Here is a 14,757-nt window from a genome sequence, read left to right on the forward strand (position 1 = left end):
CGATTAATGTTAGCTCTTGAATACTGAAATCACTAAGCTTATCTGAAGATTGACATTTAATTTTTAGAAAGATATTGAGGATCAGGAGCTCATATAGTGTCAGCGTTAGTTAAGCACATTCAATCTTATGGCAAGTGCTCAGCATCTTCCTAAATACTCTAGGGCACTGATTCAGGACACTTGAACAGGTATCGAAGTCCATCTTCATTCAAATTAGCCTGATGTGCAAACTGTACCTCTGGCATGCGCATAGCTTTCATTAACTGGGCTGAAGGGGGATGTTTCCCTGAGTTACGGTCTATACTACAATACAAAAAGCTACGGACTATTAGCAGTTCTTAGGAGGGTAGAAGAATTCAGCCACTAGTCTCAGTCTTAGAAAATGGGCAAACCAGTAAGAAGCATCTATCATTCTCATAACCTGTCTCTAAAATCATCATCTAAAATTGTCTCGTATTGATTTTTAGACCTTTTCAACTTTAAGGATGTTTGAACTTGAACTACAGATAACAAACAACAATTCTGGCAATCAAGATGCTCCTCAGAACACACGTTTTTGGCATGCGATGTGCAATTCAGATATGAGCAAAGCAGTAGGAAGGGAAAAGAGAAGATTCTAGTATATTAAACATTGTTCCTTTATTTATAAAACAGAAAGAAAAGACAATATGACCACTTGGTGACTGATCATTTATTATCTTTCCTAATAAGTACAGCCAATATACTAGAGCAGGTTTATGAATGGGCCTGTATTTTTATATTGCACAATATTATCCCACAGCATAAGTTTTTGGATAACAGACCAACACTTGTATTCAGAATTGGCTTCAACTCCATTTGTAATACACACAAATTGCTTGTACCTGCACCTCTGTTCAGTGTCACCTGCATGCACAAACATTTCAAATTACAGCTCCATAACACACTAGGACACAATCTGCGCAGAGAGATTTTACACAGGCAAAATCTATTCCCACAGTGAATCGGGCCAACAAGAGCAGTGCCTGCAAAGGTGTACACCAGCATAACAGAGCTGCACTGATTTACAGCAGCTCAGTCCCAGCACTTTTTTTAAAAAGTATTGCCTGTATCTACCCTCTGGAACACCAGAAGCATGCCTGGAAGTGAAACAATGTTTCTTTATAATTATAGCCTATTTATCATTCAGCAGCTGAAATATGGCAGATACTAAAGAAACATTCCAATTCCAGAGAAAACTATGAAGCCATTGTTTTCCACTGAACCGTGTCTTAATTTGTTTTCTTTTTCTGATAGCCAATTACTCTTCACGTTTTGCACTACCAAGTTGATAATGAGCCAAGGTCTCGCAGTCCCAGCCATGCACGGGGTTTCGCTCGGAGTTAGCAGGCTGGATGAAAATGATTTCCTGCAAGCACAAGATGACACCTCTGTTAAGAGGAAGCCACTAAAAGCAATACTGTGCATTAGGCTGTGTGACTGGCTGGCCGGACACCCACCCAGCCCCTGAAAGTCAAGGATAGGATCATACATTCTTTCTTTTTCCCCTTCTCCTCTTCCCTCCTGCTGCCAGCTGGTAGTTCTCCTGGCAAGCATCCATCATATACTGCTGGATATTTTTATGACTTTCAACACAGATGAATGGGACGTACTTCTCCCCTTTTCTAACTAACTGAATTGTTAACAGAGTGCAAGACATAATTCTGATTTTTTTTTTAAAGCTTCCTTTCCTGACACAGATAGGCAATATTCCTTAATAGCCTTTCTTAAATTTTTACAGGATTCCTATTTTTAAATCTCAGGCCTGGTTTGTTTGCCCAATACCATATGGGTTTAATGATATAAGGCAAATGACAGCACATATTATGGCTGCTCAGGCATGGTGAGGATAAAAATCCTTTGTGAGAGGTAAATGCAAAATTAGATCCAATACCTTGGGCCCTATTAGAAGGGAAAAAGAATACACATGCAGTGACACATTAGACAACACTCAGTATGCAGCCAGAGAGTTAAAAATGAGCTGAAACTCTTTTTAAAAGGTCCATTAAAAAAAGCAAAATTCTTTACAAAGCATGAACAGATTTTTTAAAAGATCATTTTAAAGGTTATTTTACCTCATACTTGCCTAGTTTAGAATTATTTTCATTTAAAGTTTGGTAGAAGGCATAAAACAAAGCCCAGAAAGGAACCGTGTAGAAGTATCAGTGCAAAACCTGCAGGCAACTACAGTAAAATACTGAATAGGTGATAATGACTTCAAAGAGAAGATCCACAGCTAGACTTGCCTTTTATTTATGTAATCACTGGTGCTGAAGGTAAGTGAAATATTTTGTGTACTGTTATCATCATGTAAATTAATTGGCACAATATATTATATTACACTTTTTTCATTCTATTTATACACTATGACACACTATGATATGGAAGACAGAAGAGCTCAGCATTCAAGTTTCTACTTAATTACAGTTTAAAAAAAATCTTATTTTCATCATGAACATGGAAGTCATTGCAGAGAAGTAGGAGAAAAGTGGAGAGAGATAGGAGGAAAAAACAAGCTGTTTATAGACACCCCCACTCCAGCAAGGACTATCCATTGTGCAAAGACAGAATTTTTCTCCATCCAGGTTCAGTTCTTCAACTGTAACACATAAGACACCACGTCTACAACAAAATAAAATTTTAGTTCAACTCCTGCCTCACAAGTACTTGTATTCCATCTGATAAGAACAAGGTGTATTTTGGAGCCAAAATTTTCCATCAGTGACAGAAAAATGTGCACTGAATAACAAAACAAGGAATAAAAGACCAATAAAGTTGACTAAACATCTCATTACCCAGGTAAACCTCAAAAAAATACAGTTAAAAGCACTCCTCCCTTGGGTTTAGCATTATTAGCTTCCCACAGTGTAGCACAAAGCAAGGTTCCTTTGGGTCCGTCATTTGCTAAATGAAAGTGAGGCCTGTTAAAATACATTATTTCAGGCTTTCGAGGACGTAAGTGACATGAAGCAAACCTTCAGGTACAGAACTGCAGGGAGAAAGCTCTATAGCTTCACAAAAGCCTGTTAACATTAGGATCTCAGAAGAAGTATTACTATCCTTCATTACACGATACAAGACACTTCAGGCATGTAGTTATAAATACATATAAGAAAAAATACTGCTAGCCTTTGAAATCTTCAATAACAGGAGCAATGCTTTCATTTCCATTTAAAAGGAAAATGCCATTTTTCATAGCTAGCTGAAACTGCAAACTCTTGCAAGTCTTGCTGTACAACTAAATGCAGAAAACTAGAAAGTGGTCTTGGCGTTGTCCTTTGGAACGCCAGGCTGCTGGACTCAACAAAATGTATATTGCTCTCTTCAAATTATTTTTTAATACTGTGCATTACAGCACCCGACAGAGCAATAGCATCCAATACCAGAGAGGAGGCCTCAGCTTTTTTGGATATGCATGTCAGAAAAGATGGTCGCGGCTGGCTGCATACTACCATTGCTGCTGTGCTATGGTACCTAGGCGGTGAGGATGCCGCTAGTGTGCCCATTCCACGGTCAGGTTTGCAGAGTGAAGCCCCATTTACGGAGAGAACATCATTTAAAAGCTGTTGTCCTGCCTCTGTGGAGATCTGCAAAGTATCAGGAGAACTGTTTGCGTATTATTCCTACAGTGAAATGTAATTTTTAGTGTAATTGGCACCAAGACTAAAATTCAGCAAACACACTGATTATTCCCTTAGGAGCCCGAGAGGGAAATTCACTCTCATTCTGTAGTAGCTCACAGAAACCTCAAATTGAAAAAGACAAAAACACCTTCCCACTTAAAAATTTCTCTCTAGAAGAAAAATAAAGCTAGCACAAAGCTCATACTGTAAGAAATTCAACACTGGTCTAGTTTGGATCTCTTAGGAACATCTAGTATAAAAACATACCCATTAATAAAAAACAGGGTTGTAACTGACTTGGTACTTCCAGTGCTGCTCGGGGTAAGGCATGCACAGGCATACGAGAGGTTTCTCAATGTCATTAGCTTTAACACTTATCTAATTTTTGCTGATCATCTCCAGATCCAAGGAGCTGTCAATTTATCAGTGTACAGGGCTACCTCGAAGGCCATTTGGTGCAGCTTTTACTCCTAGACATAACTGAAGCCATATTTACGTTAGGGTCTCCTTGAAACAGAAAGCCTCCAAGTAAAAGTTCATATCTACAGAAATGTATACCAACATATAACCAGTAGGAAGAAACTACTGATAAAGAAGTTACTACTCCACATTGGAATCCAGACATAGTTTTATTTTGATTCAACATATTGCCTCACATATATTTTTCCCATTCCCAAGGCAGGATGTACTGCTGCTCATGGTATACTGGGATACACATGTGGGGAACAAGGATGACACATGCCCAGTTTGATACTTTGAGGCAAAAGATTTCTTAGTTCTCACAGACTATAAATTACAAATATACCTTTTATTTTGAATGATGCAGTTCTATCCAAAAAGTAACTTGAGTTCCAATATGTAGGAAAAAAGTATTAGTAAAGAAGTAATAGCATACTGATTAAGCCAAATCACCTCTGCATCAAGACATTTTGAAACCTACTTATATGTGTGATTTCCATTTTATTTAGTAAGTATAATAAGTATAATTTTTTTAAAAAGATTATTCATACTATGAGGTTTAGTTCAGAAAAAGAATTCATATTATTAGACCCAAGCTGTGACAATGACAACTTGCAGCTTGCTCATCCATAGGGGTCAATGTTTTAATGTGCTGTTCCAATTCTAAAAACTAGACTCTGGCTTTTAAACCCATGTTATTTTATTTACATTATTTAAAGTAATGGAACTTGGGACTGCTTATTACAAACAGCTATTATAACAAATACAAAAACAGTTCATACTAGTATTTAAAAACTCACAAATGTTTAAAACACTGAAAGTCAGGAAATACAAGCTTAAACAGAAAAACTCTTAAAGATAAGTGAAAGATCAATCTCTTTTCCTAATCTACTATATACATTTATTTAATTAAGCCACTATTAAACATAAATAAATATCAATCATAACCAAGCAGAAACATATGAGCTGTGTTATATTCTACTCTTGCTATGTAGATATGTGAAGAACGCTTACGGTAGAGATATGCAAAAGCATTTAGAGAATGCGCTCTTTAACTTGCACCTGATAATCAGTGAAACAGAATACATGCAAACATAAATTGCATTTACATAATAATGGGAAATTATACAATAGGATAACAAACAACCATTTAAGAATTTTGCACTGTCAACCACATTAAATTATGTTCAGTTTTCCTAAATATTGCATATTACCAAATTGGTGACTTTCCTGCCACAATATAACAGATTCCTTAAAAGGTCTTAATCTGCACACTGGACTCTCAAGTGCTATGGAAGTGCAACCGCGACCAAGAACAGTGGCAACACAGATTAACATACCTTTTGTTGCAAACTGCATTTTTCAGAAGCAGACTACAGAACAAGGATTCAGGGGAAGGTGCACTGTACCACACACCATTTTCAGAAGACTGCCCTTTGCTGCACAGTAACACACCACTGGTGGATGCTGAAAATGTGAACTACAGGAGGACTTTAAGGAGAAGGCTTTTACTGGTTGAACTGTGTTTCTTTCATCGCTGTTTAAGTGCTCACTGTGTGGGAGTTAATTGTATTAGTTATCTTGTGTAATAACCTGATTAATTTTGTACTTCACAGCTATTAACCAGCATACTGTACGTGATTCACTGGAGAATGAATGAATTTAATCCGTCTGTTCAAATACAAAAGCAAACAAGAATAATCCTTTGTTTTATAACTTTTAAATAGATAACTTCTTAAATTCTTAATTATGCTTAGAGTGCATTAGGGAGGTACTCACTCTATAGCTAAGGTTAACTAGACACTTCTGTTAGAAATCCTTTATTAGCTGGGATTTAAAAATTAATTCTGATTTACTGGAGACCATACAACTAAAAATTGTATGTTTTTCTTCCAAGGTTTATAAAACAACAAATTAAAGAAACAAGATCAATAAATTATCCCTCGTTATTTCACAGGCTGTTCTCAATATTTGCAGCTGCAGTTTGAAAACAATATTAAAAAAATTGGCAGGCCTGGGATTGTATTTATCATGGCATTTTAACACAGAAATAACTGTGGGGAATAGGAAAGAGAAAGGACAACAGAAATATGCAAATGTTTTAAAAATAGATTTATATGATATACCTGTTGTGAAAAAGCCTTGTCAAATGGAACACTGACTTCTGCTGTTAGAAGTCTACATGATTTCCAAAGCAAAAACACTAAGATTTTGCCACAATAAATGGGATGAAGCCTAAAAGAGGAATTTTTTGTTTTCAAAGTTTCATGTTCTATTAATAAGGAGAGGGATTTCATCTCTATAAATGAGAACTGTGAAAATTTAAAAAAGCAGAACTCTAAAATGGACCCTAAAGTTACTATTGTAAAATATACAAGCTGGTGAACAAAATAATGCAATTAGATACATTGCAGATATTATTCATAACTGTTTCTCAGAGTGTATGCTACTGTTTCCACAGCACTGAATTTTTATGGTATTAGCCAAGCATGCAGAATAATAAAATATTTTACAAAATGAGAGATTTCTATATCACAATCAAACAAGAAAGTCTTGTTTTAGAGAGATTTTCTGAGTCACTCCTGAAAGCACTTGTTAAAGTCACTGATATCCTAACAAAAGAGATACAGAACAAGCAAGTCTGAGTAAAATGAAGAATGCAAATTTAATAAATGCAGTATGAAACAAACATTTTTTTTCTCTCCCCATGGGACAAAATAAATCCTTTGCATATGAAACAAATGACTAATGACAGAAGGATCTTTAAAAGCAAGGTTATACTCATGTTTGCCTGTTAAATCTGTGGGCAGAACCAAAACAGAGGTGGATGGGTTGAGGGGAGAAAGCTCTTCTTTCAATACTTTCCCCCTTGGCCACTCTGCAGCACCAACAACCAGCCACTTTGGCTCGTCCCTGGGCCAGCAGTGGCTTCCCCCAGTAAGCCTGCTGCCTGGCGGCACAGCCCCCAGCTCCTGCCATCTGAGGTACATGACTCCACAATACCCCATTCCCTCTTCAGAAGGTTCTTCCTGAGTCTTTTGGAAGGGAACCACCAAAACTCAGATCACAAGGGAAGAAAGAGCAAGTTTTTTCCAAAAATGCACAAAACAAAACAAAACCCAAAGCCCCACACATATGCACAGGCACAAAAAAGCTATGGAAATAAAATATGTAAATGATGGTATACACTCAGTATAAATTACCTCTACTTTCACTCCCAATGTGGATGTGTCCTCAGTGCCTATGAGCTACCCGTACATCTTATGAATGGCCCAACCATGTTGCAGAAGCAGCAGTCAAGGACTGTTGTTGAACTTGAGTATAATCATGATTTCTGCTTTCTCTTTTACTTCTCATTCCATTTCCTATTTTACTTTTCCCTCTACATGCATGTCCCACAAACTAAATACTTCACACTGACACTACAATATTAGCATATTATTAATAGAGCAGCACCTAGAGTCATAATTCCAGCATGACAAGCTGGCTGGATTTTACATCGGCTCATATTTGGGAAGTTTGTTTCACATCCTTATAAAAACATTTCTACAGGTTGTTTGGAAAAACATTTATTGAATAAAATAATATTCTGCAGGATCTGAACAAGTTACGTTATCCTCAAGAATATATCAAGTAAAATGTGTCTAGCTTATAGACTAGACTTCTGATTCTTTCCTCCACCAGCAATTTAATTCCAGACACAAAGACACATGTGAACATCTATCAGTCAATTTTAACATTTTGTTGTCTTAGGTACATTACTTCAGCCATAAAGAACTCACCAGAAATATTCTTTCAAGTTGATCTTGAATGTCTTTCATTCCTGGAAAAGCAGCAACCCCTTGAATCATTTCTACAAAGATACAACCCACTCCCCTACAGAAGAAAAAAAGAAAGTATGTAATGTTAGAAAGATTTCTTTTACATTAAACAGCCAATATAATCAATGCTTTTGTCTCCAGCATCAATATTACAAAATTTTCCATCAACACAAGACTGAAGGAGGATTGTATGCCTTTAGTGAAAAACAACGTATGCATACGAATGCATCTCTTTTCAGGTGTTTGAAAGACAAGTGGAGATGGCAGGAATGAGGATGGCAGCAGTAGAGACCAATAAAGGCACGGCAGCTGCTTTCCATTTGGGTGAGCGCGAGCGCTTCCCAAGCGGCACGCGCACGTTTCTGTCCCAAATGAGCTCTGGCCCTGTGGGAAGGGCACTGAGAATGCACCCCTGGGAGCAGCTGAACAGGCACAGGTCCATGGCATGGAGGTGCCCACTCTGGGAGGGCTCTGCAGGGGGGAAAATCCGGGAAAAATGAGCGAGCAGGAAAAGGGCACATGGTTCATGACAGCCACTGAACTAAGCTACTGCCCAAGTGCAGATGACTCCTGGGCTAGGCTTGCTTGGGCTTTCTTCTCCCCTCTCCCTGCACAAGAGAAGGAGGCACGCAGCTTTTGGGGGCTGTTGAGCCCATTCCCAGAGGCACTGGAAGGGGCTGAGCAGCTGCGGACTCCCTCTCTTCCCATCTTCCCTCTCTCCGATAGCTACAGCCACCTTGTTCCAACTCCACTCCTCACCCTCTCACAAAACGTACTTTACAGGGGTCCCCCCCATCCCCATCCTTTAAAAGCCACTGCAGGAAATACTGGGTACTCAGAGGAAAGAAATATCTGAAAAACACAAACTATAGCAGAAAGAATGGATTCTTAAGGCTTGAAAGCTTCTGCAGCTCTTTGGCTCAAATCTCAGACAACCCGTGGATTTCCTGCTCCTAGGAGCAAAAGAAATTACAAACTCATCTGCTTCTTTACTGGATGAAAAGAGCTCAAGAGTTACGTGCTCCTTCAGCAAAAATTATTTTAAGAGAAAACACCTCCCTTGGCTACCAATAGGATGCAGGATTTGATTGTATGTTTTAACTCAGTTAAATTGTTCTAAGCATACATGACTTCTGCATGCAAACATGTACRTATGCTATATAACCATGTCTGTGCAAGTGACCGCACAAAAAATATCTTCACCCAAAACAAATGAACAACTCAAAATACATATCAGAACGAACCACAAATTCTCAAGGCTAGCTACGGTACCGCCATTCCCTTAAATCGTGAGGTTTTGTCCTTTAAATCAGAAAATCCCAGCCATAATTTCTAATGTAACTTTGGTTTTAGAAGTAAACTATTTGGAATGCAAAAATTACATACCTTCTCATTGCTTAGTCATCATGATGATGTATTCAGAAAGTAGCATTTAATTTTAGGGGAGTGGGTGCATATATTGGTGAGGAAGTGGTTCTAGAATAAAACAACCTAATGAAAATAGATGGCATGTTTTCATTAAGGCCAGGGCTGAATATTTATAGACACCACTTAACTAAGATTATCAGCAGACAATCCATGCTTTACTCATTTCTGAATGGTTTGACCACTACTGAATAACGAAATAATTTTATGTTTAAGGACAATGAGAGTTGATAATCAAACTTCTTGAAAAATAAAATCAAACAGGCATCACACTTCTTTTCACATTCCCAAGCCTAAATGTATTAAGCCAAGGTTCTCCTTAGCCACTGAAAAGTAAAGCAGAACTTTGGAAAGCACAGCTCTCACACATCCAATTTTAGATGAATTCAGGTCTTTATAGAAGGGAGAGATTAAAATTTATGTTCCATATGCTTCTCCTGGTCACTGAAGGAACTGAACTGATTAAATTGTCATTCATCATTCACTCTGGTTAGTGCTTCATTAGGCATGGAAAGGCACAATACATCTTAGTCAAATATTTATAAACAATAACGAGATCTTGGGCAAAGAAAGATTTCAGACAGAAGCCATTTATTCAAGATGAGAAATAAATTTAATTTGGTCTAAAGAAAAGAATATCAGAGTTCTGTTCTTGCAACCAAAAAACAGGCACTTGATTAAATTAGTTCATCATTTTAGAGCATATGCAGCTATCTGCAGAGAAACTTATTTTAGCTGTTTGAACAGAAATGTTGTAGAAGCTATAGATGGAGTAGATGATCCCCAGAGGTCCCATCCAACCTCAACCATTCTGTGATTTTGGCAGATAATTTTGTATTCTGTTTCACAAACTGTATTTACAAAATTTTCCATTTTTAGTGGATCTGATGCAAATCAAAAAAGAAAATCAAGTAAGAACTGTGAATACCACCAGCAAAGAATAGTTTTCTACTTGGAAAAAGAGTCCTATTAAGTGTCTTGAACACTTGTATAACCCAGTGCTTTATTTAGTCATAATCTGAAATGAGGGCAAAAGTGTACTGGGGTTAAATGAATAGCTAATACAAAAATCAAAAGGTTATTAAAATCACTGAGGAGAAAAACATAAATAAGCTCTGAGGTTTGAGCTGGAGGACTGCTGTTCAACTCTGGCCCATTTGAAAACTAACCATATGCTTGGTTTCCAAGTTTAAGGCACTCACTCAGCACTTTGAGGAGTAAGCCCACAGAAAGAAAAGATTAAATAGATATTAAAAAAATAAAAATAAAATAGAAAAAAGTCCAATACTGAACTGATAGGAAATACCTAGAAAGTCATAATTTCAAATAAAGACTTTGAGATGGCAGGGCTGATACTTTAAAAGATGTTTAGGTGGTATCAGTGAGTTTTACATTAGACTTAGAGCAAGTAGAAACTAAATATATAACAGGATCACTGAATCAAGAACCTGAAGTGCACACGCATTGAACATATACAGAAATCAAGCTTCTATACAGCCTTGAAATTTCGGCTTCTTTTTGTAGACCTCACAAACTGTTACACAGGTCAGATAGATTTCTGAGCAAAGCAATATTATTTATATGCCAGAAGAACTGACTTGTAAGTCAGGAAAACTTGTAAGGAAAATTAAAAGAACTATGTCATTCTTGGCTAAAAGAATACATGAGGGACAGGGAGAATGTGATGACTCTGTATTTAAAACTATGCAAAATGGAAGAAAGAAAAGAACTGATTAGGATTTTACTGTTTCCCAGAGCTGTAGGTAGATCCAAGGCAGTGTAACCAGAAATAGCAGAATGCATATCAGAAATGAAAATTTTAAGGAAAGTGTTACAGAAATACACTTAACAATTGTGCCATACCACAGTCTCCCAATGGACTAGAAACTCCACTGTTACAGCCATGTAAAACTAGACAAGCTGAAACACGAATATTTTTCAGGGAACAGACTTGCATTAACAGTAGGGTGGATAATATGATCTCACAGATCACTCCCATCTCTAGTTTCTCTGATGAAAAGATTACTTCTCAAAATATGAAATACAACCAATTAACTTGGCTTAATGTCTATGCATTTCCAAGGGTATGTTCTTTATGTATGACTTGCACACACTCAGCATATAGGGGCATTTTCAGGCAGCATTTGAGAAATTATTTGTGTGACGAAAGAACATTAGCATAGCATACTTCAGTACATTCAATTTAGATTTTCCTATTCTCCATATAAAACAGATTTTGAATAAGCCAAATGCTGCTACTTCTGAGACTTGGTTCAGGGATCTTCCCAGTGGAACAGCCTGGGATAACCTTGCAAAGTAAGCATGACTCAAAGTGACAGCCAGCTCGTGTTGAAATGTGTGGCTCACCCTCTGATGACAAAAAGCATGACTAAACCTATTGATGTATTGATGAGACCATATGCTGCCATACCATCTAATATTGCTCTTCTATTGTCCTGCTTAATTTTCTAGGACTCCGGCTGTCACCATGCAGCCTTATATGGAGTAAGAGTTAAGAACACAGCTAAATGAGTTACTGTTACATCTGAATCAACATAGTAAATGAGCCTGTAAGAATGAAGTGGGATGCCTTAAGAAACTGCATATTTTCTGCACAGCTTTTGTAATGCAAGAGCCTATTCCCCCAAAATTAACTTGTTTAGTGGTTGTTGGGTTGCGGGGTTTTTTTTTTTTGGCTTAAGAATTCACATTCCTGTCTCTGTAACAAAGATTTTTTGTGTCCTTCAGTTAATATTCTTGAGGGATCCATACAAAAGACAACAAATGCAATTTGGAATGAGGAGTTGTGTCCAAACTGAGTTTTAGTTTTTACTTAAATGGAGATTATAAAAGTCTGAGTGGATATTTGAGAAACAGTTAAAAACTGTTGAACTTTCTGCCCCAAACAGATTTGCAATGCTTTCTAACAGGCTCAGTGTAGGTGATGACATTCAGCATGCTCTTCATAGTGAAGACGTATATTGGCCTTCAGATAAGAAGCCTTATCTGTCAAGAAGCCTGGTTTCAGTATGCAGTAATTGGCTCCAGAGGGGCAAGGCATTTTATGAAAATCAAGTAATTGCTTCCAGCAGTCCTTCTGGTAAGATTTCTGAAATTCAGAGGAACAGTTTTCATCCAAGTTTCCCAAACTACATGCACAGTTTTGCACTGTTAAATATATCAGAAGAGAAATAATCTGCTTGGTTTTTATGTATTCATCACCTAGAGGCAATACTGGAGTCTCTTCCATAAAATCCACCAGTAATATACAACATTTTGGAAGGACACAGAGATTTTTACCTTGTCTTATTTATTCAGAAAAAAGTCATGCTCCTGTATGATCCTACTTATAAATAGAACTAGATATATTCCACATGATATTTTCCAGTTGAACATGTTCTTCCTGGTTTTCTTTCCCTGGCATGGATCCATATACTTTTTTGAAATACTTTCCTGCCACACATGAAAAATATTATTAATAGTGGAAAAGTGATGAGTAAATCTGATGTTCCAAATGGATAAAAGTAGTTTTTAGATAGGAATTGAAATGCCCTTCCAATAACTACAGACAAGATGGTTTCCCCACTCACAGTGTTTCTATGAATCAGACCCCATGAGAGTTTTCCAGTCATAAGTTAATTCAGCTGATAAAACTGCTCTCACTGCCAGTGTTTTCTCCAGAAGTTTAATTAAAAATACCTTGATAGTTTTCAAATTATCTTCACCACTTAAGGATTAGCATTTCTTTGCCCTGGAAGTTATGATAAAAACACCAAGGGCAAAAGAACCAATTTACCCTACATGTTTTCTCTCTTGGGCCCGAAGCACTATTTTTTCAGTATGTACTGGGACTCCTACTCTCAGATTTCTTTCATTGCAAACTGTTTACAGCAGATACAGCATAAAGATGCCTTTGTAATGTCCCCTGTGTAAAAAGATAATTTGGTGCACCTGTGTTTAAGACAAGATCCATTTTTGTATAATAAATATCTTAATTACTGTCATAGGTCTTCATTGGTCAAATATTCATGAAAGCATGCATGGAATTACTGAGAACCCTCTAATTTGCACTCAGAGCAGGTTTCTTGTGGAGAGTGTCAGGTACCTGAAAAATACTATTTATTTTTCTAACCATAGAATGAAAAAACTCCATGTGAATAGCTTTCCCTAGATTAAGATCAGAATTGATCAGATCTATCAATCCAGATGCTACGAAGTTATATAACGGTGATTTAATAAGCAATTTCATAATGTGACTGGCCTAGTTATAAGCAATTTCTCCTACAGCACTAAACATAGCTGATGTTAGTTAATATAAGTGAATTTAAAAAATATCATGGCCTCTAATTTCTTAGTTTACCTGAATTGTGACTAAGAGTTTACATGCTATCATTCTTTCATTGTATTTTTTTAAAAACAAAACAATGGAATATGCAAAACATTGCCAGCTGTTAGCAAATGCAGTTTATAGCCAGCTGCACCTCCAAATAAAATATCCCTAGTGACTTCCTGATCTAAGAAACCCAGATGCAGTGGCACATGCATTGCATGACTCAAAAGGGATTTAATAATCTGTTTAAATTACTTCATTTACTAATATTATAGTCTTCCTGCAAGGAAGAAACAGAATAGGTTAATTTGGGGATTTTTTTCCCCTACATTTCTCTATTACCTATACATGGTTTTTAGTAATTTATTATAAACCCTTTATGTATTGAAGCTTATTTTCCTTGCATTGACTTTCAAAGAACCATAAAATTCAAGGATTAGGAAGTTATACCAGAGGCAATGGAAAGCCCTTTTCTTAGCTGCTAGTAAGTCCTCATCAAGAGAAAAAAAAAGCCTATCAAAGGTTATCACAACTCTTTGATGCGGTCTCAGGTAGTGTAATACATTCACGCAATGCCACTGTATCACATGCTGTCAGCAGTAAATCACAAAGCACACAGCAYTGATTTCCATCAGCAGCCTGACACCATTAATGCATGTATGTCTTCATTAATATTATTTTATTGCCAGTGGCTATTTAAACGGAAAGCAGTAGAATGTAATACTGTATGCAGATCATTAGCTTTTAGTTACTAACCTAATGCCCTACACCGGCAAATGAAGTGTAAAAATAGCCTGCAGCCTCTGCCACCTGCTTCCCAGCCCCTGTCCAGCGGTTAATATTTGGAGTCTTTTTTCATGCGGCTGGTCTTCTACTCAATAACAGCCCCACTTTCCATTCCTTGGGAACCACCATGAAATGTCATTTATCATGGCTAAAGCAAAGGCCCTGTCATTTTTTTTTCCTAAATGGAAGAAACAGCTGTGCTTTGTACCTCAGCGCTATTTAAATATTTAGTGAAGTGGCTACCTAGTTTCGTCTTAATGGAGTTTATCAACAAAGACCCACGAGAGCACACAGT

At 37.1% G+C, this 14,757-nt stretch overlaps 1 protein-coding gene across 1 annotated transcript in view; it reads right to left on the reverse strand.

Annotated features, from left to right (window-relative positions):
* Window positions 1-14,757, reverse strand: part of CDK14 (cyclin dependent kinase 14) — a gene marked incomplete at its 3' end in the record, with an annotated part of 228,221 nt that overhangs the window by 17,159 nt on the left and 196,305 nt on the right. Inside the window, exon 10 of the mRNA XM_026074401.1 lies at window positions 7,883-7,976. Coding sequence (XP_025930186.1) covers window positions 7,883-7,976 — 94 coding nt within the window. The remainder of the gene's footprint in view (window positions 1-7,882; window positions 7,977-14,757) is intronic.

The sequence above is a fragment of the Apteryx rowi genome, unplaced genomic scaffold, assembly GCF_003343035.1.
Source record: "Apteryx rowi isolate R43461 unplaced genomic scaffold, aptRow1 scaffold_388, whole genome shotgun sequence".
NCBI classification, from domain to species: domain Eukaryota; kingdom Metazoa; phylum Chordata; class Aves; order Apterygiformes; family Apterygidae; genus Apteryx; species Apteryx rowi.